The sequence below is a fragment of the Manis pentadactyla genome, chromosome 11 (assembly GCF_030020395.1).
Source record: "Manis pentadactyla isolate mManPen7 chromosome 11, mManPen7.hap1, whole genome shotgun sequence".
NCBI lineage: Eukaryota > Metazoa > Chordata > Mammalia > Pholidota > Manidae > Manis > Manis pentadactyla.
The window spans coordinates 119,112,991-119,137,302 of NC_080029.1; the positions used below are offsets into that span (position 1 = coordinate 119,112,991).

Genomic DNA, 24,312 nt, shown 5'->3' on the forward strand with positions numbered 1-24,312 from the left:
TGATAGCTTATTGCCTGTGGGTGTGGGAGCAGCAGCCTAGCAGCAGGCCAGTTACACCATCAAGCAGTTTAGGTTCATGTGAGGATCCTAGTCATAGGAACTTCAATTTTCCACACAACAATGAAAAGGACACTTATGTGAGGGCTGCCAGCAGACCGTGCACACAGTAAGGCAATGTTTTAGAAAGGGACACGTGTGGATGGCCAGACAAACATTGCCCGGACCCTTCTGTATTCCAGACTCCACACTGGATAATTTTATACCCACAGCCTCCTTAATGCTCCATAAGAACGCTGTGCATTATTTATCCCCATATTAAATATGAAGACATCAGGGATCAGAAGAATTAATTTGCCCACAACAACTGAGAGCAGAACCAGAACTGGAACCAAGGTGCACCAAAGCTGAGCCGATCTGGGCAGAGACCCGGGCTGCTACCACTTTGGTGTGCATACAGGAGTCCCTGGGGAACTGGCTGAAATGCAGAATCTGGTCCAGGCCTCCTGGGGTGGGGTCTGGGCCGTGCACCTAACAAGCAGAGCCAGGTGGTGCTCACGCAGCTGGTCTACAGGAGACACTTTGAGTTTGGAGGGCATAGATGATCTTGATAAAGTTGTTCAGAAACCTTTGATTACATGGATTCAATGACTGTCTCCCAGATGAGAATACCGAGAAAAAGTGGGAGATGTTCTCTCGTGTCCATGCACGACTGAGATGTCTCTGCCCAGACACCAGCCACTGCTTGTTGGCGTCAGACAGGCTTCCTTGGGAAACAGGAAGGTGCTGGAAGTGACAGAAATAGATCATCTTGTTTAGCTGACCTTAATTGAGTGCCTGTGGTGGGCTGGAGACTGTTCTAGACACTCGAGATGCAAAGATAAGCTAGGCACTTTTATCACCTAGTGGAGTGCGCCTAAACCAAAGCAGTCATCGCGGGGTTTGGTCACATGTCTGACTTACAGTTTTCCTGGTCCAAACCCTTGACATTCCCTGACTTTTGTCACTCTGTGGGCCTCTATGTCCAGTCTGTGACCAGGTTGGCTCAATATGAATAAACAATGTAGGGAAACTGCCAAGCAGCTGACGGAGGCTCCATCTGCATGAGTGGACCTGTCCCGAACCAGCCCTCTCGGCCTGGCCAGCCCACAGCTGGGCCACTGGCTTCAGACCTCTGGGCCCTATCTCGACAGGAACCACGACAAACCTCGCCTCGTCCAGGGGAGAGTGGCCAGTCCGGGGAGGAGCCCTGACCCATGTCACATCGAGCACTGCGGAAAGAACTGGCAGAGGTGATCCTGCCTCAAGACAGAGATCCCAAGGAGCCTGAGGGCCTTCGCCGGCTGTCCCTCTGCCTTCTTGTCCCTCCCTAGTCCTGCTGGGGGTGACCGCTGTCTTTCGGGTGGCACTCAGATATCACCCTCCCTGACTGTCTAAGCTGAAGCAGCCTCCCCAAGCCCTCCCCGTCACACACCCATGTTTTCATTTCTACTTAGCTCTTTTAACCTCTCTGGTTGTATTCACACTCATTTGTGAAGATGATGTGAGAAGCTCTAAAGGATGTGATATGTAAGAGGATTCATAGGACTTCCGGTTATTTGGGACATTAACCTTTTCCTCCTCCGGCCTCCACCTCCCCTCATCCCATACCCAGACAGTTGATCAGCCTCCCTGCAGGTTTCTCTTTGTTTCTTTCCTCCCCCGTCTCCATCCCCAAGAAAATGCGTCCTGGGTGCAGCAGCTGCCTGAGCAGGTCTCTGTACAGGTTCCTCGTTCGGTATGCATCCCTTGCGGCCTCAGCTCCCAGAGCTCATTTCCTCTGGTTGTCCTGCCTGTGTGAGTGGTGATCGCTTGGTCCGGAGACCCTTGCTGGCCCCTTTGCGCCCACGAGCCCACATGGTTTGGCCCCTGTGTTTTCAGAGAGGGGCCTCCATCCTCCCTGGATGGCTCTGCTCCTCCTGGGCCAGGTTGGAATCTCCCAGTGAAAGTGGAAACGCTTTCCAAGCATCAAACTTACATCTTCATAAGCCGGCTCTCGAGCACTTTGTTTCCTTTCTTAAAACGTGTCGCTATCTAACCACATTCTGAAGTATCCCCAGTAAAAAATAAAACAAACAGACATAAACAAAACCCTCCTTTAATCAACGCTTACTTAACTGTTCTTACGACAGGCAGTTCTTAGGCAAGTGGAAGACAACGTGGGTATTTCCAGGAGGGGCGGGGATGTTAAGCTGGCCCAGAGCTCCCTCAGTCTCTGCACGGCACTGCCTTTGATCTTTAATATGAGCCATTCTAGGCAGGGCTCCGTACACTATGAAAACACACTTAGTGATTTAAAAATGTACGGTACATCAGCCAAAACATTTGTTTATATTTTACCCCCAATGTCAGGGTTCTTGTTTCTTGTCATGCTTTCCTTGAGAACTTTCTTTACATAATTAAAGAGGCGCGAGCCCTCTGAGCATGATTCTGTTCAATAGAATACAAAGCATAGGTCTCTCCCCTGAACGTAGAAGATTGCTCCCCACCTCTTCAGGCACAAAATCCATAAAGATACAGCAAAATGACCAGAATGTTTCCAGAACAGTAATAACATGGGGCTGTCCAGGAAGGGAGGAACCTCGTAAAGCCTGAGACCTTCCCAACAGGGCCTCCTACGGCCCTACTGAGCCCCGCAGAGGTGCGAGGGTGTTTGAATGCACTAGTGTATGTTTGCAGTTCTGCTCCATAAGCCCTATACTGCAGGGATTATAAACAGCAAGGGGATGCTTAAGTGTCAGATTTCTGAGTTCCAGAGTGCTGTCATTCTGCCTATTATTCCAAACTGGAAAGCCTCTCATCATTTCGCACTCTGATTGCTACCAAATAGCAACAAGATTTAGAGCATGCGCTTTGACGTCGCCAGAGCTGTGTTCCGTTCTTGACTCTGTGTCTTACTGGTTGAGAGATCTTAGAGAGATAAGCTACTTGACTTCCCTGGGCGTCAGTTTTCCCATCTGCCTTGTGGGGATAATGATCATGCCTAATTGAATGAGATAATCTGTGAAAAGCATTGAGTACAGTGCTAGCTAAATATTAGCTATCATTATTCTTTGGTGCCAAAATCCAGTGAGTCAAGAAGTGCTGTTCCCTATTCCTTAGAAATGTCTTTTGAAAACACAGCTCCCTCCTTCCCATCTCTGTTGGCATTGCCTGAGTTCTGTGCCACCAATCACCCTCCTGGCAAGTCTGCCTTGCTCTGCTCTGCCACCCAGCTGGCTCACTCCAGGTGTTATTAGAGTCATATGACTCTCAATTAAAATTTCCAAGGGTTCCTTTGCAACCAAAAGTGTGACATCCAAAAGCCATCTGGCCAGAACTTACCTCTTTGCTACTTTGTGGTCACCCAGGGTGTCAGAATTGTTAGTTTTGGTTCCTAAGACCAGAGAGGGCTGATGGCTCCCTTGCCTGTGTTTTAAATGTCTGTATGTTTTCAAGTTACTCTAAGTGTTGGTCAGATGAACTCCCCTGTCCACAGTTTATGTGTTTTGGACTGAAGTGTTGCACATTTTTTTCCTGTTATGTTTTAAATGTTTAGTTTGTTTTTTCCCAGCAAGTGCTGTAAGTGATTTAGAAAGTGCCTGGTCCTGATTAATTTCTTTTCTGCATCTCATGTAGGGTCTTGTTTATTTACACTAATAGGAAGACTACACAGGCAGCTTATATGTGAATTTTCTCCTGAGGACACAGAAGCTGACAATAAAAGCTAATTCATGAGGGGAAGTTGAAATGTAGGTCCTCTCAGCTCTTGTCTGAGCCTATCGCTGCAACAAGTCTCCTAATTCCTACGACAGACCCTATTTAAGGCAGTCGTTTTATTACAGGTCTCCCCAGTTTGGCAGCTTACCTGACAGCTGGCTCTTTTTCTCTGGGGTCAAGAAGAGACGGAAAAGAAAAGAGGATATGAAGGAAGAAAGCAACTAAAAGATGAATTGCCTTAAAATCAAACCCTTTGGAGTCCCTGTGTATCTGTTGACCCTCCACAGGAAAATGCATCCCAGGATATCTTGTTTCATTGCCCCAAAAGTTGAACTCTTCAGATTCTTGTTCTAAGTGGGCCCCCTTCTATTGGGTACACAAATGACCAGCCCGCTGAGGGAATGACCTCAGAGAGTAGAGGCAGGGAGTACCTGGGGAACATGGTGACTGGAAATCAAGAACACCATTCTTTTTGAAAAGACAGACTTTGAATATATAGCTTATGTAGGTATTGGTGTACATTATTAATGTCTGTCTTCCTCTTCTTTTTCCCACTGGGTTATAATTATCAGTAGTCATGAACTCATTTACTTCGCTCCACTAGACTGGGAAGCAAGCGACTAGAAAGGAGTCAGCATAGCATCGCGGATAAATGCATGGGATTGAAGCACAGATATGCCCGCTTCTAGTCCTGCCTCTGCTGGTTCACCAACTCTCCCGCTTAGGAAAAGCTATCTGATCACCCTTACACTCAGAATTTGCTTTTGACATCTGTCAAATGAAAGAATAATTGTAGCCACCTTACTGGATTCTTCTGAGGATGAAGGGGGATCACGGAAGTAAAGCATCTAGCAGAATACTTGGCACGCCCAGCCCAGGCCACCTGCCGCAGGGAGGAGGAGGTGATCTTTTCAGTTCCTGGAGATCGCAGGGTCTTCTCCCCGCCTCGCTAGCTTCTAGATCAGTATCCAGAAATGAAAGTGTCTGAAATGAACCAAGGAGTGTCACGCTCCCACACTCAGGTCTTTGCTGCCTTAGCGTGAAGGCAGCCCAATGGCATGTCCAGTACTCTGGCCGCAGAAGGACAAATCCTTCTATGATTTGGGAGGAGTCAGGCCCGGGGGATCTTTCAAATGGGAACAATAAGTGCATTGACTTGGGGACTGACTCCTCGAAGCAATGAGGACCAAGCTGAAGAAAGGTTGGTCAGAAATGAGAGAAAAAACTAGCCTCAGAGGTGAAGGAAGTTTCTTGGAGGAGATGATGCTCCTCTGCACCCAGGGCGGCAGCAGGTCCAAGGGGAAGACGGCTCCGGGTGAACAGTACAAACACCCATGTGGGCCACTCACTTGAGCGCCCAGTGTTAACGACAGATGCATCATGCCATAGGTTCATGTTTCTTTTTTCTGATTCGTGTCTATTTAAGACCCTTTGCACACCAATACAGATGAAAACTCCATTCTAATGCCTCTCAGCTGGGCTGTGGTGTGCTTGCCAGTGTTTGCACACAAAAGCCTGATCCCATTAAGGTCGTCAGATACTTCCTGCCATCCGCGGCCTCATGCTCACAAACATTTGATGCTATTTAAAGCCTCTTCTCTGCAAATATGCTTTGGTCACATTTGTGCAGTGCCCATTAATTAAGCCCAGATTTGAAGCTCTCACAGCTGTCACTTCTATTAACTGACTGCAGGGAATGTGGGACTTTATTTTTCCAGGAGATAATTTGGACATCAGAGAAAAGCCAGGAGATCCTTGAATCCCTGTGCCACTTACCTTGACTTCCAGGCTCCTAATGAAAAAGCCTCTTAGACAAAAAGGGACACAAAGACCCTTTCACAGAAGCCATCAACCCTCTCTGCCAAGCAGGAGATTTATTGGGTGGGAACACACACACGTGCGTGCGCGCACACACACACACACGCATGGACACACACACACACACACGCACACATGCACACACGCACACACACACACACACACACATACACACAGAGGCTTTATTTGAGGCACCCCGGAAAATGAAAAGCTATCCAGGAAAAGTAATCATGTGAGAAGATGGTCTTGAAGATAGCAGCCTGGTTTTCTGTGAGAGCAAAAATGAAGCAATTTACAACTGTAACTCTGCTAGGAGGCTGAGTTGTCTATTTTCCCTTACATCTATCTTTCTCTAAAGGAAGCACGTCATAGTTTGCCTGGAACACATGATCTTCTGGTTTCCAAACACTTTAATTAACAGAGAATCAAAAACAGACTATACAAAGAATGCCTGCTGTCAAAGAAATAAAACACTGACTTTATCTGAGCAGCATTATTTGGAGCCAGGAGCACGGTGGTGGAGGTGATACTGAAAATAACCAACATCGTAATACTGATGGAGTTAATGTTGACCAGTGCTTGCTATATGGCACTTTAAATATATGCATTCTCAGGGATTATCTCATTTGATCTCATCTGACTCTTGAAAACCTATGAGGTAGGTGCTGTTAACGCCCATTCCATAGATGAGGAAACTGCGGCTTCACAAGCTTAAGGACCTTACCTAAGGTCACCCAGCTGGGAAATGGCAGGGTCAGAACTCAGATCTCAATGAGGTCTGTGCACCCTGAAGTTCCTGCTCCTCATCTTCTGTTATCCTGGCACAAGGCAAGGCGCCGGGCTTTGAGACAGACCAGGTTTCTTCGAGGTCTGGCCGGTGACCTTCAACAGATCGCTTGACTTTTCTGAACCTCGGTTGTTCCACTGAGATAAAAGTGGGGAAAATAATAGCTGCCTCATGGGTGGTGTAGAGATTAAATGACATTTGGACACGTGAAATTCAGAGGTATTCTACAAATGGCAGTTTCTACTCCTTTTTCATTTCATTTTATTTCATTCCAATTATTTCTTTTTTCCATCCATGCCCTAAGTCTCCCACCATTGTCTACAGCCTTGTCCCTGCATTCTTGGCTCTGTGTTGTGCAGCCCAGCATGAGGACATCTTTGTTCAGCTCTTCTTAGCAATCCTGCAGCTATGGTCTCAACTTGCCCGGCCCCGGCTCATTCCCAGAACTCACAGGCTCCCACCTCACTCCGTGGGTGCCCCTGACATCACTGACTTTCAGGAAGATCTGGGAGGCGAGGAGCCTGCAGGCTGGGTGGCTGGCCCAGCTCTCTCTTCGACTCAGGAATTTCTCTCCTGTGAGCAGGTTCCTAAGAGAAGAGCTCTAAACAACAGCTACTTTCTCCCTCAAACCTTTCTAGATTTAAATTTCATTTCTTCCAGAAACTTGGGCAGTCCTAACTTAGTATCTTTTCTGAATTTCCTGGAGGTTGAAAGTAAAAAAGAGAAAAGACAGTAATGAACAGAATGCTTTTCAAATATAGTCCATAGATTTTAGCTAGAAAACACAGACACCTAAATGATCTTTTGAATTAGGGGCTCAGGTGAGAAGAGGCAGCAAACAGATGTATTTGCAGATGGCCACAGAATAAACCAAAACCTCTGGGGTGAACAGTTCTCCTAGAAGAACACCCACCTTTCAGAGGTGAAGGGAGTCGGTGATCATGGCCATTTTCAAGTTCTCTTAACTCTTTTTAACCATCATTGACAGATCTTTAACTTCTCATTTACTTTCAAAACCCCTGCATTTGAAACTGTAGATGAAAACTAAATCCCCTTCACTAACAAATTCTTTAAAAGTTTGGCTCTTGGAAATCTACTTCAGCTGTATACGCTGAGAAAGTACAGTCAAGAACAGAGAATTTGGAAGCACCATTAGGAGACAAACGAAGCAAATGCAGGAAGGAACACAGAGAGAGAGCCCACGGTGGGAACCGTCATGGACTGCAGAGCACAGAATGATCCGGGGGCGGCGGGGGAGTGTGAGCAATGCTCTTGTGAACAAATGAGGACTGAGGAGACCCCGTTTGGGGGAGGTGGATGAAGTCGTTAGCATCTTTGAGGGAGAAAAATCTCAGCAGCCATGACTGAAAGTTAAGGAGACATGATTGTGTGAAAGTTGGTGCTTGTTTGAGATATTTGGTAGTGAGGGGATAATAGTCAAAAATGGAAGCATCATCACACTTGGGGCTGTGGGGAAGGTTGGGATTGTCAATGGTCCCTTGTCTAATTTCTACTTTTTAGCAGAACATGGTTACTCTTTGGCAGGATCATGTTAAGCTGATAGTATACAATGTGGGCAAATACATGTCTCTATTTTCAGAAGGTTGAAGGCCCTTTGGATACCTGTAGGCCTTTCACTCTGGCTTTGTGTGCTACGCAAATGTTGTGATGAAACGTCCCAGAGCTGCCCTACAGGGTCTTTCATGGGGTTTTCTAAACTATATTTCATAACCAGGAAGCTAGAGGTAAATTCTGAACCTTAAAGATTGAAGCTACACATGAAAATCATGAGCTGCATATAGGATTGGTAGGTAGCATTCTACATCTGTTAAGTTTGTCTCTTCTACATAATGAAGAAAAAAATATTTTTAAGCAATTTCAGCTATTCAATTCAAGAACTTTATTAAATATTCTCATAGTCACAGTACTTTTCTTTTAATTTTATATATATCAGTGCAATAGTATGCTCATTCAGGCATTAGGAAGAAAGAATTAAGAATATAGTTTGATTATAGCAGAGATTGGAAATTAGTATGATCTAGTCTTTGTCACCTAGCATGAAATTCTACATAACTCCTTGGCTATAGGTTCAAGAATTTAACCAGAAGTTCTGTATGAATCAGAACAGTCTATATTATGCTTGAGTGACAAATAATGACAAAATATTAGCGACTTAAAACAGATTTCTTTTTTTCTTACTTAAAGGGCCCACAGGGTCTCTGCTCCTGATAGTCCCTCAGGGACCCAGGTCGATGGTAGCTCCACCATCTTGGGCAGCTGCCATCTCACCCAAAGTCTGCAGGATTGGCTCCAGCAGAGAAAGAAGGGGTTGGAGAGTTGCACACGATGAATTAAATGCTCCAACATGCAAAAGACACTTGCCACTCCCACTCCCATCCCATTGGCTAGAACTAGTCACATGGTTACACCTAACTTCAGAAGGGCCAGAAATTGTAATCCTCCATGTACCTAAAAGTAGAAGAACCAGATACTGAGAAACATCAGTAATGGTAAGCAGTAGTTTATCCTACCATTCCCTTTCCCTAAGGAGAAAATATTAGTACTTTAATCAACTTTGTAAACTGGAATTTTGAAATCAAGCCTGGTGGCCTGCATGGGGGCGGGAGGGAGTTCCAGTAGGACAGATGTAACTCGAGTGATATTTACTCAAGTTCGTTTATTTAAACACCTCATTTGCAATACAGAACCAAAATCACTAAACCACAAAATGCAATCCATGGGTTTCTAGGCTCTAATTTCTTCATTGTCCAAACGAGACATTCTGTGAACTGGAGTGGAAACCCAGTCATAGCTATAGAAATCCACTTAATTCAAGAATTATTATCACTTAATAGATGTTAGTTTTTAAGGGAATGCAGAGTTAAATGTGTGTTCTTTGCTCAAGGGGCTAAGATGTAACTTTAAAACAGGCCAGTGATGTAAGGATTTAAATATTTTAAGCAACTTGCTATTAAATTAAGTGGTTAATCAACAGAGAGTCATCATCTTTGGGCTTTCCTCATACAAGGGTCTCACCCCATCGTCCTGATGAAAACAAAGAGGGGATAATGTCGAGAAAAAGACTTGTGTTAGACAAATGCATCAAACCTAGTAGAAAATATTAGAAAGGAAGCAGCACAGACCAATGTCCAAAGGCCTCCAGAGATCAGAACATGGAGCAATCGTGGATGGTATGCAGAGAGAGGTTTCCAGTGGCTGGGAAGGAGGATTTGTTACAAGTCAGAACCTTTCAGGGATGGATGTGCTTCTGGAGCAGGCAGGGAGCTGCCCGGTGCTGAGAGAAAGTCAAACAAAACCAGATAGAAAGGGCTTTTCCAAGAAGGAAAATGTGTTACAAAGTTAGAGTTACTAGGCATTCATGGGCTGATCGGGGTGATGAAGTTAACAGTCCAGTTCTGGGGCCATACTGTCCAGGTTACTCAACAGCTTGCTAACCTTGGACAATTTTATCAACTTCCCTGTGCCTAGTTCCCTCATCTCTAAGATGGAAATAACAATATCATCTACCTTTTGGCATGTTAGGAAGATACAATGAGTTAATTTATGTAAGGTATTTTAAAAAGGAAATGCTATGCGCATGCTAAATCGTCTAGCCCTACAGTCTTCCCTGTTTCGCAGAAATGCTCTTTTTTCCAAAGAGAAGTGGTATGAGTGCTCCCAATTCATAAAATTTTTTAAACCCAATGTGTTCTATTAGTATTAATTTTTTTTAATTTAAAACATAAACATCTAACTGTTGTAACAGCAATTAATGAGTATCTGGCTATCATGTTGAATAGAAAATTTAGCACATGGAATATGGAAAATCATTTAGATGCCTCAGCATCCAACTGATTTCTGAATTTTGTTTCCACTACAATTCTTCAGGAGTCTTGATTAAGACAAATAGTACATTGCTAATTGTAGACAGGTAATCTCTTTGATAAAATAAAAGTGGGAGCAGTTTGTCCCGAGGGCCATGCATAAAAATGAGTTAATGCAGCAGTGTGACTTAAGTAGGTAAGTAGGTGTATACTGTGGTTGAGGATGACATTTATCAAGTCCTTCAGATTTAAAAAAAATGTTCTAAAGATTATGGAAACATTAAAGTAGAACCTTAGAATAGCTTGGAAGCCACTGAGCTATCTCATCTAAGAGACTTGTTTCATCAGTTAAATCAACCCCAGTGAGCTATCAGGGTCTCGGCAGGGAACAGCAGTGCTTAGGCTGACACTGGTGTGCAACTTGGCCCTTTATGGCACCTCCTCTGACCTTGGTTAGACCAGATGACCTCTATGGTTCCTTCTGTTCTAAGATTCCATGATTCTAGCGTTCTGTGTTCACTGGGAATACTTGCTAATGAGCCTGATTTTACTATGATAAGCCTTCTCCTCACCCTGGTTGTTGAACCATTTTGTTCTTATTTATATTGCAAAAATTTGTTATGAAATGAAATTTCAAAGTTATGCTTTTCTGAAAAGGATAGATATCCTTTGTTTCAAATCCATTTTATTTTTGTTTCTGTCCATTGTAGTGATGTTTGTATAAAATAGAGAGCTGCGGTCTTCTACAGCAAGGAAAATTAGTGGTTTTTGTTAACACTCATTGGTTACCATAATGTCAAATTTACAGGGAAACTCAGATTTGATTTTCGTGACCAGCCAGGTCAATGGTTCGTGTTCTGTTCCCTGACAGTTTAGCTATATCAAAAACCTGGTTCAGTTTTTGATGATTTTGAGCCACAGCAGAGAAGTCGGACATCCTCATCCACGCTGATATGTGGTTTTCCAGCCATCCCCCAAATCAGATAAGTCATTTTGCTAGTTATCATCTGAATGGCTTTGTGTCAACCATGACTATTACCAGCTTCGGCTTTTCCGCTGTTCAAGTAGACACGTCCAGGAACCTTCTCTAGCAGCCCAGTTCACTTCTCATTTCAGGAGGAAGCCCTGGCTAATTCATGGAACCCACAGAAGGCATCAACTCAAAACCAGTGTTGTATAGCAGCATCTATTAAGCGATACTTTTACGGCCTTCCTCTGCTCAAGATCTCCAGAAGTTTCTTTGCCTTAAAGGGGGCATGCTGTTTAGTATCACTATTAAAAAACACAAGTTGAACACATTGAAATTATAAAGTGATTTCTTTGCCACCTCAAATATATATAAGATACAGTCTCAAAGAGAAAAATAACCTTAGATCTCAAAGGGGGTAGTCCATGGATCACAGGGCTCAAATAAACCCAAAGGAAAGGTGGTATTGGGGAAACCCTGGCCTTTAAGCTTATGGTCCCTTTCTGCTCATCATCTAGAGGCATGAGGCAGAGTGGGTCCCATAGGATACACACACTCTCCAAAGGACCCTTGGTTGCACTGGAGGGAAAGCCTGCATCAAATCTTTTTGTTATCGACAGGAAAAAGTGGTTGGGAGAATTTTCAATGCCAGGGCTTCAGGCAGAGCATGGAGACAATAGGTAAGAGAGGACTCAAAGCTTCTGGGAAACTGGAACTTTCCCGTGAGTATAAAGGGGAAGTCCAAGGTGGTATTAAGATGCTCCTTTCTGTGAAATATCAGGGAAGAGCAGGCACTCAGAAGCCACCTTTCTGTCCGCCCCTGTCAACCCCAGGTGCACGCACTCCTTCAGTGGGTGTTTGCGGTTCTGGGTCACTGCGTCCACCTGCGCCCGGAGCTGTCCTCTCTCCCTGCTCCCACAGCCTCCCGCTGGTGCTGCTGGTGTGCGCAGCCCACCGTCATCCCTGCCTCAACCACGGCCTTAACCTCACCTGTTCACTTTCCCCTTTGCCACTCTGCTTTAGAGCTAGATAGATATGGGTTCATGTCCTGATGCTTAGCCATGTGACCTTGGGCAAGTTACTTAACCTCCTTTCCTCCTCTGTCCAAGTGGTAGTAAATATTTTCATCCTAGTAGAGTCTGAAGAAATGTCAGTTACCTATTTTTCTATTGCTTTTCTTGTCCATGAGCTCCTCTGTAGACTTCTCTGAATAATGAGAGCACACCTTTCTGGTAGGGAGCAGAGAGTACAGCAGTTTTCAAAAGTGAATATTTGACTATTTTTGGCTTTGGCCCCGGGCTCTCTTTTAACTAGGGTTTATTTTACTTTGCCAGAGAAATGCTTTTTTTTTTTTACTTCCATATTTGCTACCATTCCACATTCTTTAAAGTATATGCAGGTTGTCTAGCTAAATAACATTCTAAGCCAGCTATTGTTTAAGCTAGGAATGAATATCATTTGTTTGTATTTCTTCGAATGTACCCTCTGTTATCTTTAACTTTACTTTCAAGAAAATGTAATATGTATTGAGTGTCTTTCATGTGTCAAATGCTGCAAGCAAACTTTATCTCCTTTTATCATCACAAACCAACCCAGTAAATTAGAATATATAACTGATCATGTTGCCAATTAATAAGTACTGTCATTTTAACAATGCTGCTGTCAAAGCATAAGGATGCTGGATCGCTTTCAGAATTCCTACTTTCACTCAGTTATCCACGCCTGGGGTACTTACTGTTGAGCCGCTGCAGCCCCAGGCATTCCTTTCCACCTGGAATCAGGGACTCAAATACAGGCATGATATCTCAGAGGAAATAATCAGCTTGTTTAAGTGACAGCTGACATCCGGAAGCCTTTTGAGCCAGAGGAGTGACATGATGACAGCAGTATCTTGGGAAGATAAATTTCACAGCCACATGCAGGATAGATTACCTGAAACCACAACATTAGCCTTTCTTATGCTTACACATCTGGGGGACATGATTTAAAAGCTCATAAATATGATCTGTTTAAAGAAGGAACTGGTGAAAATTAAGAATGTCAAGGTTCCACCAAAGATGAAGGATCAGGGTTTATCCAACTGGTTTGCATGTCCTAAATATTTATGTACACAAGTGTATGTTGTTAATGAAGTCACTTGGAAGTCATTGGAAGCCACATTTGGCAGTGTGGGTATCGTATCCGCCATTGCCCTTTTGGTTTAAAGTTGCAAGAGAAGAGAAACTCTCTGCAAGCATGAGAATTATTCATCTGGCTACCACCTGAATTATTGTTATGAAACACATTGAGTTTGACAGATAACCCTGTTCTAAGCCATCCTTCAAAAGAAGCATAAAAGAGCCTTCATGTTTAAATATCTCAGCCAAATTTCTTCCTTCTGAGCATGCATGGAATATAATACAATGTCTTTATTTCTTAATGAAATAAATATTCATATTGGATGCATCCTTAGAAGAGAGAATAAGAAGGAATTTTCCTTATTTGATTTCTTCGTCATTCTAGCCCCCAAGAGCCCGTTCTTGGATAATGAGATCTCCCATGGAACCTGTTGTTTTTCCTTGAGTCTTAAATATTTCCCAGCTTGGTAAGCCAAAAGTTTCCATTCCTAGGAAGACAAATGAGAAAAAAGTTGCTATTTCAGTGAACAATTTTAAACCCAGGCTTTTATTATGAAAGAAAGGAAGGTGTTATGTGTGGTCCTTCACTTGGGTGAATTAGCGCTGAGTGAATGGCACTCAGGGGAACAAGAGAACAAAAGAAGCTGAAGGAGATGCTGAAACAATTCAGTGAGTCCTCACCGGAGAGGAGCCTCAGACTGCACGTAGAGCCCATGTAGAAGGGTCCTGGGAAGAGCAGAGGGCAGCCCTAGAGACAGAAGCAGTAGGAAGGAGTTATCCTTATCTGATTTCTTGATCATTCTAGTCCTTGGTATATGTGGCCCTTGTTTGGCCCTCTACCAGGCCTTGTTCTTACAAGTAAAGAAGGGTTTCCACTGGGGCCAAGAGACAATGCAACTAGTAGAAGAGAAAGGGCCTGGGCTTTGGAACCAGAAGGCCCTTCATTCAAACCCACTATCTATCTCTGTGTGACCTTTGACTTATTACTTGCCGTCTCTGAGCTTCATGAAATAGGGATAGTCAAGATAATTAAACAGACTAACATATGTAAGGTCCCTAGCACACAGTGAGTGCTCTATCTGTAATATATCTGGGGCTTCTTGCTGCCTGAATCCCTGGGAGCTGCTGGACTCTCCACTTCCATCTGTTTCCCACCTGCAATCCCTCTATGACTGTGCATCACCGCACCCTAACTATGAGCTCTCTCCACAGCCCCCATCGCTATATTTGTGAAATGAACATAACCCCTTTACAACTTTTGAGGCTTTCCAAAGCCACAAACCAAGAAGGACTAACAAAATAAAACACATCTTAAAAAAATAAAGAGGCAACAAAGTTATAAGAAAATCTCTGAAAGTCTTGGTCACCATTGTTCCAGAATGTTGAAATGCAAATAGATCACAGCAGTTTGCCTAATACAACACTGGCTTCATACACCACTTTGGAATCCTGTATAAACAGAAGCGGGGTTCCAGGGGGCAGAGCAAACAGACGGGCCTCCTCTGTTAGTGTAGAAATGTGTGTGCCTTGAGCTATGCCCAGGGACAGGTCGCTGAAGGGAGGCAGATGTGACCTCAAGGGGAAGGAAAACTACACCAGCATTTTCCAGCCCCTGCTCCATGCCAGTAGTGAGCTAGGTGCTTTCATCTTCATGTTCTCATTCGATCCTCAAAAGGTATTTGAGAATTGTACTTTAATGACCCTGTTTTATAGGTAAGGAAACTAAGGCTTAGAGAAATGATGTCACCTGCAGGTGCAGGGGGCATTAGGGTTGCTCTTTAGTGAACATCCATGTGTCTAGTAGGAGAAACTTTTGAAGATGCAGGAACATACAAGAGAAATTTTTGTTTCAAATTAAGGAAATAAGAAGGGGGTTCAAGGAATCTAAACCAGGAGTTCTAAAGGCTGGAGAATAGGGTAACCTAGGTGTAGAACTTCCATGAAGACTTGGGAGAGCTTGGAACAGAGGAGGGGTTATGTCACATCATGCGAGTCAGATTCCAGGTCAGTTGCTGACTGTCCGGTCCACCACTCAGGGCTTCTCACTGGCTCTCCGCAATCTCCAAGCTTCTCTCCTCCTCCTCTTCTTTGTCTCTTTTCTCCCCCATCCTGGAAGCAAAACTAGACTCTTCTGCTTAGCCATAGCCCAGTTTTGCTGTTGTCTCTGTCTCCCTGGTTTCTGCTGACCTGCAGGCCTCAAGGGCCCATCTCCCACCTAAGAAGTTCATCCAAGTATTTTCACAAAGACAGCTTGCTTGGCAAAACGGGTTGCTATTCTAGCTGGTAGATAAAGCCTTTCTCACAAGGTTTACAGGGACACAGTAAGCAGAAAGAAAAGGAGATAGACCTTCAAGGTGGGAAACAGTAAAACCCTGCCGGGGAAGGAGCAGGAGGGCATCAGAGCGTCGTTGCAAAGGAGTGTCTGGCAGGGACTCCTCTCTCTGCCTCCTTAGAGAAATCACATGCCCTCCAGGAATGTGGTTCTTCATCAGCAAAGCAAAGGACTCCCTGAGCCCTTCCTGCTGCCAGGTACTGGGATTCCCACCAGGCTGTGTTTGCAAACATGTGTTTTACCTCCACCCTGTCCCCTTTAAGAATCTCACCGAGCAAAGCTTTCCAAAGGCATTAATTTCTTTTCCGTTTATAACCCAAAGCGTGGTAGCGTCATATGGTCTTTTTTTGACTGGATGGGAGGGTTGATTCTCACTTGAGGATTAGTGCGCACCTTGAGAAAACTAGAAAGAACATGGAGAAAAGTGTCATAAAAAGTCAAGTTACCCCAGATTGCACAGGAATCACCTGAGGATGCCGCTCAAATGCAGATTCCGATACATTAAGCCTGGGGTGGAGCCAAGATTTCCCACAAGCTCCCAGTTGATGCCTATGCTGCTGGTCCACAGACGACACTTTGAGTAACGAGGGGCTGCAGAAGATCAAATCATGCTTACTTTTCTTGATTTCAAAAAAGAAAACCAAAACAGAGGAGTCAAAAAGTACACTTTGGAATGATTCCTATCCAAAAAGCTAAAATAAAAATGTTTAGGGTTCAAGAGAAAAGTTCCAGTGAATGGAAGAATTTATGACTAAATTCAGATTAATGATGAAGATCCGCACTCAGACCCTCCCTGCAAGATGACACCACCAAAGGCCTGCTTCCCCCCACTCCTGCACCCCAACACCCCCCGAAGGAAAGTTCCTTCCTAAAACAGGCAACACCACTAGTTCTTCCAGGCTCCCAGGCCACTGACTTGATGTTTTACTTCCCCTTCGATAGCCCATCCTTCAGTCTGCTGGTCCTTCCTTCAGCCCAGCTGGCGTGCCCTCGCCCTCCATTCTGCTTGCTTCTCCCTGGTCCAGGCGCCCCTCGCTCTGCGCCCATCTTAATGTAGTTGTCTTTGTGCTTCTCAACGTCTAGTCTCTTCATCTGTGATTCCCTGCCTGTGCCTGCCAAGCTTCTTCTGAAAACAGCACCTCAGTGTGCGGTTCCCCTGCTCCGGAGTCCCGGGGACTCAAGCCCCCGTGCTCTCTGGTAGCCGGCCTCTCCTCTCAGCTCCTCCCAGCCACCCAGCCAGCCCGTCTTCTCAGCCATCCCGGGACATCAGCCAGTGACATCTAAAAAGTCCCTGTGGCCCCCAAAAGTTTGACTCATTTACACAGATTTTAACGCATTCTCTTGTCCATTCTAGAAATAAAAACCCTGAATACTTCACCCACATTTTTAAATGCTCCACAAAAACATTTTGAGAAATGAAAATCGTTATCTTCACAACGTGGCAGAAACTTGCACATGCGAGGACAATAAATATGCAGTCTACCCACATTGTGTTTCTCAACTACCGTTCCTTCAAATGTTTACCCGTTGTTTGGTGTCCCTAAACTAGTTGCTTCGGTGAGTACCCTTTTACGAAGGCTTATAGGTGCCATCTGGTGGAGAAAGAGCAGACAGGCCTGTTTCGGGGCTGTGTGTCAAGGAAATGTCAAGCGTGCAAGCCTGAGTCTCTCCCTCATTGCCTTCCAGTCGCTGGATTCACTCACAGTCCTCTGAAGGCCTTCTGGCTGGACCCACACCTGTGCACCTGGGCTCTCTGCACCCAGGAGACGTGTAAATCAGACCATTGTGCAAGAGCACAGGACATCCACCCAACTCTCTATTGCCTTCTGCTGACAATCTGGCCTGCAGAGCGTTGCCAGTAGAGTGTAGACTGTGTCTCTGCTCCTCTCCACAGGAAACTCCCTGGTCCTGAGCCCTTGGCAGCCCAAACCACAGCTCTGACAGACCTGTCCCAGATGGTGCAGGCCCCTCCTGGGGCCCTGTGGAGTTATGATACAGTCTGACCAGGTATTTTAAACAGAATTCTCTTTTAAACAGCGTGCTCTTTACACAGAGAATGCACTATACAGCCCTCCATTTTAAAAAGGTGGACGTCCAGAGGTTTCTACTGTTCTATACAAAAATATGCCCGCCTCACTTTTATAATAGAACAGTTGTCATTGTCAGAATTCATTCACGTCCCGCCCCCACTTCAATCCATTAGGGAAGAAGACCGCGAAGGTGGAGCCCGGGAAGTTTAGAGTTCAGAGTACCCCACCCTCCGCAGGGAAAGACGACCCTGACGGCAAGGAGCGGCGATTCTCTCACAGCCCCTGAAGTGTTTCCCCCTCACGGCTCCTTCCTTCAGATCTGTAAACATTGCCACAGTTGATTCACATCCAGTTTTATCCTACAGGGGTGCCAACATTTTCTTCCACTTGAGTCACTTGGTAAGGTGCTCTTGTCCAATGAAACAGGATGAGGTACTGAAAAGCCGCAACCATGAGCTTGATTAAAACCAGATCGCTAGTTTCACAATTGCCTTCATTAAGGAAGCCAAAATGCCTTTCATCCCATGGACCATTTCTTCTCTTTAAATGAATGACATTGTCCATTTGTTTCCCACTAATTCCTGTTTCCAATTTAATTTTGTCTACGTAGAGCAAATTCCTCTGACTCTAGACATGGCAGGATTCTTCACATCAGGGCTGGATCTCTTTTTCTTTTTCCAGAAACTATTTAACGCGAAAAGAGACCTCAGAGATGACCCAGTTCAAGGAGCAAATTGGTCCATGACTTTGATATCTTGATTCTTCAGCCAGCCGCTCTTGCATTCAGTACTTACTAAGCACCTACTATATGCCAGGTGCTGTGCTTTTTCCACTACAGAGTCCTGCTCATACTGAAGCTAAGCCAAAAAGCAAGCTCAGAGAGCTCTAGAAGGCCCCTGGTTAGTTGATAGCAGTGAGCAAGTGCTTTTTCAGAACTGGATAATTAAGTATTCTTTGCTCAGTCGCTTCTCTGATATCTACGGAGTACTGTTTTTACACTTCTGTGGAATTGCCATTATAAAGCTTTCTGGGGGATCTGTCATGTGCTCCTGGTGTCCCATGACCTATAGAATAAACTAGAGCCGGGGTGCTCAACTGGGGGTGATTTTGTCCCCCTGGGACATTTACAAATGTCTGGAAACATTTTCCTCTGTCAGAGCAAAGGGAAGTGTCTGGAGGGGCGTCTAGTGGGTGGAAGCCAGGGGTGCCCCACCTGTCTTACAACGCAGAAGGCAGTGTGCACACCAAGAACTATCTGGCCCACAATGTCACGAGAGCTTTGGTTGAGAAACCTTAGGCTGTCAGGAAGAAGAGCAGGAAGGAAGGTGAGGCACTGGACGCCCCAACCCTGCCAGCCCTTCTTCATCCAGACTGTTTCTCCTTTTCTCATTTTCCATGTTGTAGTTCGACATTTCTGCATGAAGTTTTGTTTGAAATGTATGTTGTTTTCTGCTTAAAAACAAGAACAGTTGAAGAATAGGAAAGTAGAAGGTGACAAATCTTTGCCTTCCATTTTATAGTTGAGACACATTGGGTCAAATCAGGTGGGAGGCATAGGTGATACAGGATGAGGGCAATCAGGGATACGTCTGGAAGCATCCACCTGGACTGTCTTAGCTACGCAGGGCTCTGCACATCTCCCTTTGAATAGTCACATGCTGTCTTGAACCATTTGGCATTTTTTTCTGTAAAACACTAGAACACAGCCATACTATCTCTGTCACAGCTCCTCAACCCTGTTGTTCTAGCACAAAAGCAGCTCTAGACAATACACAAACAAATGGGCATGTTTTGTGTTCCAATAAATCTTCATTTACAAAAAGAAGTAGTGGGCCGGATTTTGCCTGTGGGCTGTAGTTTTGCTGACTCCTGATTTAGACCATAAGTAAAAACCTCGTTTGTTCTCTCCATGTCTCCCCTGCCTAATACCATATTGGCACATAGTAGGGGCTGCCTCAGGAAACACTTACTGAACCATATTGAGGGTCAGTCATGCAGTCACAAATGCTAGAAGATTTTAATGAGAATAACAGCTGGAAAAAGATCCATCTAGTATTTCCCAGAGAATTTCTAGGTATCATTTAACTGTTTCCCTATGTTGGACATTCAGGATGTTTCCAAATTTTTTTTTTATTACTAATAGCACTGTGATGAGCTCCTTCATACAAAAATTGTTGGTCTCATTTCTTATAATTTCCTTGAAGAATTACTAGGTCGAAAAGTATATATTGCTCAATTGCTTCCCAGGAAGATGGTATTGATCTACATTCCTAACAGTAATAAGAGGGAGGTATTTATCATATGCAAAGGATTTCTTTCAACAGAATGTCATGGACAAAAGCTTTAGCATCCATATGTATTTCCATGAATTTGCTCCCCATAAATATATTTAAAAATTGGTGTTAGCTACTAATCATTTTAATAAATAACATTCTCCCACACTGTTGTGACAGCATGATTATTAAGGCACGTTGTTTTACCTGCCAGCGTCGTCTCGCCAACCAGTTGAGGTTACCCTCTCTGGTGTGTTTCTTGAGCACCCAGAGAAACATCAGTTTCCCATTAGGGAATCAGAGAAGCTCCACTCTCTGCACGCCTGGCACCGGCCTGCCCTGCCATGATGTGCAGGGGCCTCCTCCCTGTGAAACTCACCACCAAATATGTCATGCAGATTGCTCATTTCCCTCAGGAAATTTCATTTAGGTTAATTTTGGCACACAATTGGTGGCAGTGCTTGAGCAATTTCTCCCGTGATGGCTCGCAACGTGTAAAATTTTCCTACAACATTTTGCAAAAATCACTGGAAGAATACTAAGGATTTGGATAGCTGTCCAATTGTCCTTGGAACAGCAAGAAATGTCCCCTTTGAACTGCAGTGGGTGGTGAGAAGAAAAAGTGAAGTAAAGGCAGATGAAGGAGCAGATGCGTGTTCCATCCTTTTCCACTCGGTGCTGTTGGAACAGGAAGGGATATGGGGTCTCAACAGGTGTCTCACCTTTATGGAGAATGTTGGCCTTTTCTTGGCTCGTCAGACTTTTCTGCATTTCTCCCCATGAGGAAGAGGACATGTGTGACTGAGAAGTAACGGAAAGTGTTGTAGCAGTAGAAGTAGATCTGAGTGGTTGCCTGATGATGGTACTTACTTAAAAGTGGATAGCTTCCAGATGAAACGAAGCATATGAAGACAGTGAGAACGAAACCCAGCATTTCCTGGAAAGCCACCCTGCTGTATTCTGTTGAGTCCTTCCATGCATACCTCATCCGATCCTCCCACCAGTGCTGTGAGGTAGATACTGTACCACCCCCAGCCGCAGAGAGAGAAATTGAGGCTCAGAATGGTGAGTTAACATGTCCAAAGACACAGCACTCCTGAGGGGCGGAGCCGGCTCAAGACCCAGGTTGACTGTAGTGCCTTCCTTAAGCACCCACTGATGTCACTTCGCTGGTGCCTGTGAAAGAGTTTGGAGACATAGGCCAGCACTATTAAATCATCCCCATTAGAGACCAATTGACCAGCCTCCTGATAGGCAAACCAGAATTCAGACCAAATTCATTTCTGGGTACTGTCCCCTGAAAGATCTGGATGGTGGCAGAAATGTTTCCCCACTGATCCCAGAGAGAAATGACCCATCGAGCTCTGAGAAACAAGATGTCACCTTTCGTTCATGGCATCACTTGTATGGCCACACGCTTTACCAAGGCCAAGCCCCAGGCTATTTGGACACCTACCTGGCAAAGCTGGTGCCACCTTCCCTCCCCATCTCTATGTTGGTCCCGAGCGGCTGTGCTGCACAGGAAGTCAGATGGAGGACGGGGATCCATCAAACTACACAGACATTTTAATATAACATCTGTTTCACAAGATAAAAAGGACTTTGGTCTGTGTCTGTGTTTTCTGAAGCAAACTATGGCTGTGTAATTTCCTCTCAGATGTCCCATTCTAATGAGGCCTGTGTGCTGAAGATTCAGGCAGTGTCTATCCTCCCCTTTGGTGGCTTTCATCCATTCTGGAAATATTCCCTATGCCCCTTTTCCAAGGAAAGACTCACTAGACTGCCTGTTCTCCCCACTCCAGGACCCACTCCACACTCTAGCCAAAGAGACCATCTGAACAACCAATCTGAGCATGGCTCCCCCTTCTTCTGACATCCGTGGTTGCTAAATGCCATCGGATGAAATTCTAACTCTTTACGCTGACAAACAAGATTCTGGACAATTTCACCTGAATTCTCCAGCCTCATTCCATCTCTGCCAGCAGCCCCACCCTTGAGCCATGTCATTTTATGAACTGCCTTCCTACTTCGTCAGCGCTCTTTCCTCCCCCTGTGCCTCTGTGCAGCTTTCCCCTTTCCCTGGGGCACCCCAAACTGAGGTTGAGCTCAGTAGGGGACAAGTTGAGCCCAGGGGTAGCAAGAACGCAAGGGGAAGGGGGTTGAGATTTTGCTTGTCTAGGGCCGGGAGTGTGTGCTGACCAGCTCTTCTGACCATCTTCCCCATCAGTGATGATCAGAGACAGACAATTCTAACCTTAATTCACTGAGAATCTTGCTTTGACAACGTGAGATCTACTTTCCCAAACCTCTGTTGATAGTGGCATTTTTGTTGTTATTTCAAAGCAAAGTAGAACCCCAGGGGTGGGGGATAGAAATAATGCATGGACACCATTTTCCTTATTTTTCTTCTGAAGTGTGAATGGGGCAGAGGCAAGAAATATTTGAGGGAGGAGAAGAAACATCCAGCAAACACGGCATTTTGAAAGGCTAACTGGAAGTGGATGAACATACTGAGGTGATGTTCTGCTATTGTCAGAAGTCATGTTTTACAGAGAAGCTATTTGTTAAGAAAGACCAGTTATTGATGGACTAATGTGCACTCAGGAGTATGGAAGTAATAATGCAGACGTAAAGTGCCTCCGGAAAGATGTCAATCACCTGTGAAATTGGAGGGGAAGCGTGAACACCTCCCGATCTGACTCTGCCTGTAGGATTCGACCTGTAGGACCCACGTGAACAGGCCCAAGGTTGTTTCACAAAATCAGAAGTGGTCATTGAATGATTTGCTGGCCACCTGGCCCCCAGGACGTGATCTGATGACTGTTCTTTGAATTCAAGAATCAACTTAAGCCTGTTATTCAGCAAACATGTGTCTCAAGTTTTAGAATACAGTTCTGATTTCAAGTATCATTTCTTATCCCCATAACCCAGTGAAATAATCCTGTCATCCCGATATTTCATTGTCCAAACTACAATCTTCTCACTTCCATCTGCCCACAGAAACGTGACAGAATTCTTTGCTCAGATCACGTGTCCCGGTTTTAGATTCAGGAAGCATGCTTGTGAGTCCTATGGAGTCACTCCAGAAGTGGAAAAGAATCCCATGAAGATCATTCTATCCAGTTCCAGGGTTTCATTTTTTATGCAAAATAAAATTGCCCCAACAGAAACATGAATTGAAAGGAAAGATAAAGCAAAAATATCTTAGAATGAGTAATGGGAAGATTTTTTTCCTGGAGGAAATATAGGAAGGTCAGAGTTCCTTTAACACTGGTGAGACAGCCTATGCAAAGAGCACCCTGTTATTTAGACATGATTCACCCAGTGTGTAGTGGTGTTTCTGCTCCTTGCTTCCCTTCATCCTTCTTCCCTGGGGAAATGCTTTCAGGAGCCAAGCACATTTCTGCTGCTCAGCTCTTCAGATCCATAGGGGGAGCCCAGATCTCAACCAATTTGATTTAATTCCCTAGGAAACTAGGCCTGAAAACACTACTTTTGGGGGTACTTTGCTAAGTTTTTATTGTCTGTCATTTAAAACAGAATACTTGCGGACAAACCCCAAGTTTAGTCACAGTACTTATCATGGTCCCAAAGAACTTCTTTATATAAAAATTCCAGCACCGTCCAGCGCCACCTCACCCAGTGTCTGAAGGGGGATGGATTTGTAGGACAATTTTACTGTCCAACCTGTGTAAAAAATGTCCAACCCCCAAACCCTCCCTATTCCTTTTCTCTGCATTATTTTTCTCCTGATCATTTGCCACCACCAAGCATACTCTGTTTACTTGTCTTGTTTACTGTCTGTGGCCCCCACTCTGCCCCTAGAATGTACATTTCACAAATACCTAGAAAAAAAGTTTCTTGTCCAGAGTAGGTGTTTCTTGAATATATGTTGGGTGAAGGAAGAACGGTCTTGCTCATCTGCAGTAACTGAGTGGGTGCAGGAGGAGGTCAGTCAAATCCCACCAATAGATCTCCAGGAGTCCCCTCTGCCCTCCTCACAGATGCTCCTGAAATGCTACAAGTGTCTTTTGTTTTCCTCCTCTTTGCAGAGCATTGGCTGTGATGACTACCTAGGCTCCGACAAGGTCGTGGACAAATGCGGGGTGTGTGGAGGAGATAACACGGGCTGTCAGGTTGTGTCCGGCGTGTTTAAGCATGCCTTCACCAGCCTGGGCTACCACCGAGTTGTTGAGATTCCCCAAGGAGCCACGAAAATCAACATCACCGAGATGTACAAGAGCAACAACTATTTGGGTAAGTTTGGTCTCTTTCCCAAGGAGACCATCTGTCACTGCCAGATAATGTATTCCTTTCAGGGTCATGACAGAGCTGTGTCCAGAGGTCCTCGAACACACAGACGGTGTCACTGGGGAATGTCGAAGCAGCACCTGGCCTCCCCCTTATGAGAAGTTTGGGTGGAAAAAGT

At 44.8% G+C, this 24,312-nt stretch overlaps 1 protein-coding gene across 2 annotated transcripts in view; it reads left to right on the forward strand.

The window, feature by feature from the left end:
• Positions 1 to 24,312, forward strand: part of THSD4 (thrombospondin type 1 domain containing 4) — a 538,324-nt gene that overhangs the window by 418,749 nt on the left and 95,263 nt on the right. For both annotated transcript variants that reach the window (XR_008992663.1, XM_036907842.2), the window contains exon 8: positions 23,936 to 24,140. Coding sequence is in view for 1 of the 2 variants with exons in the window: in XM_036907842.2 (XP_036763737.2) it covers positions 23,936 to 24,140 (205 nt within the window). In the remaining variant the exon portion in view is untranslated. The remainder of the gene's footprint in view (positions 1 to 23,935; positions 24,141 to 24,312) is intronic.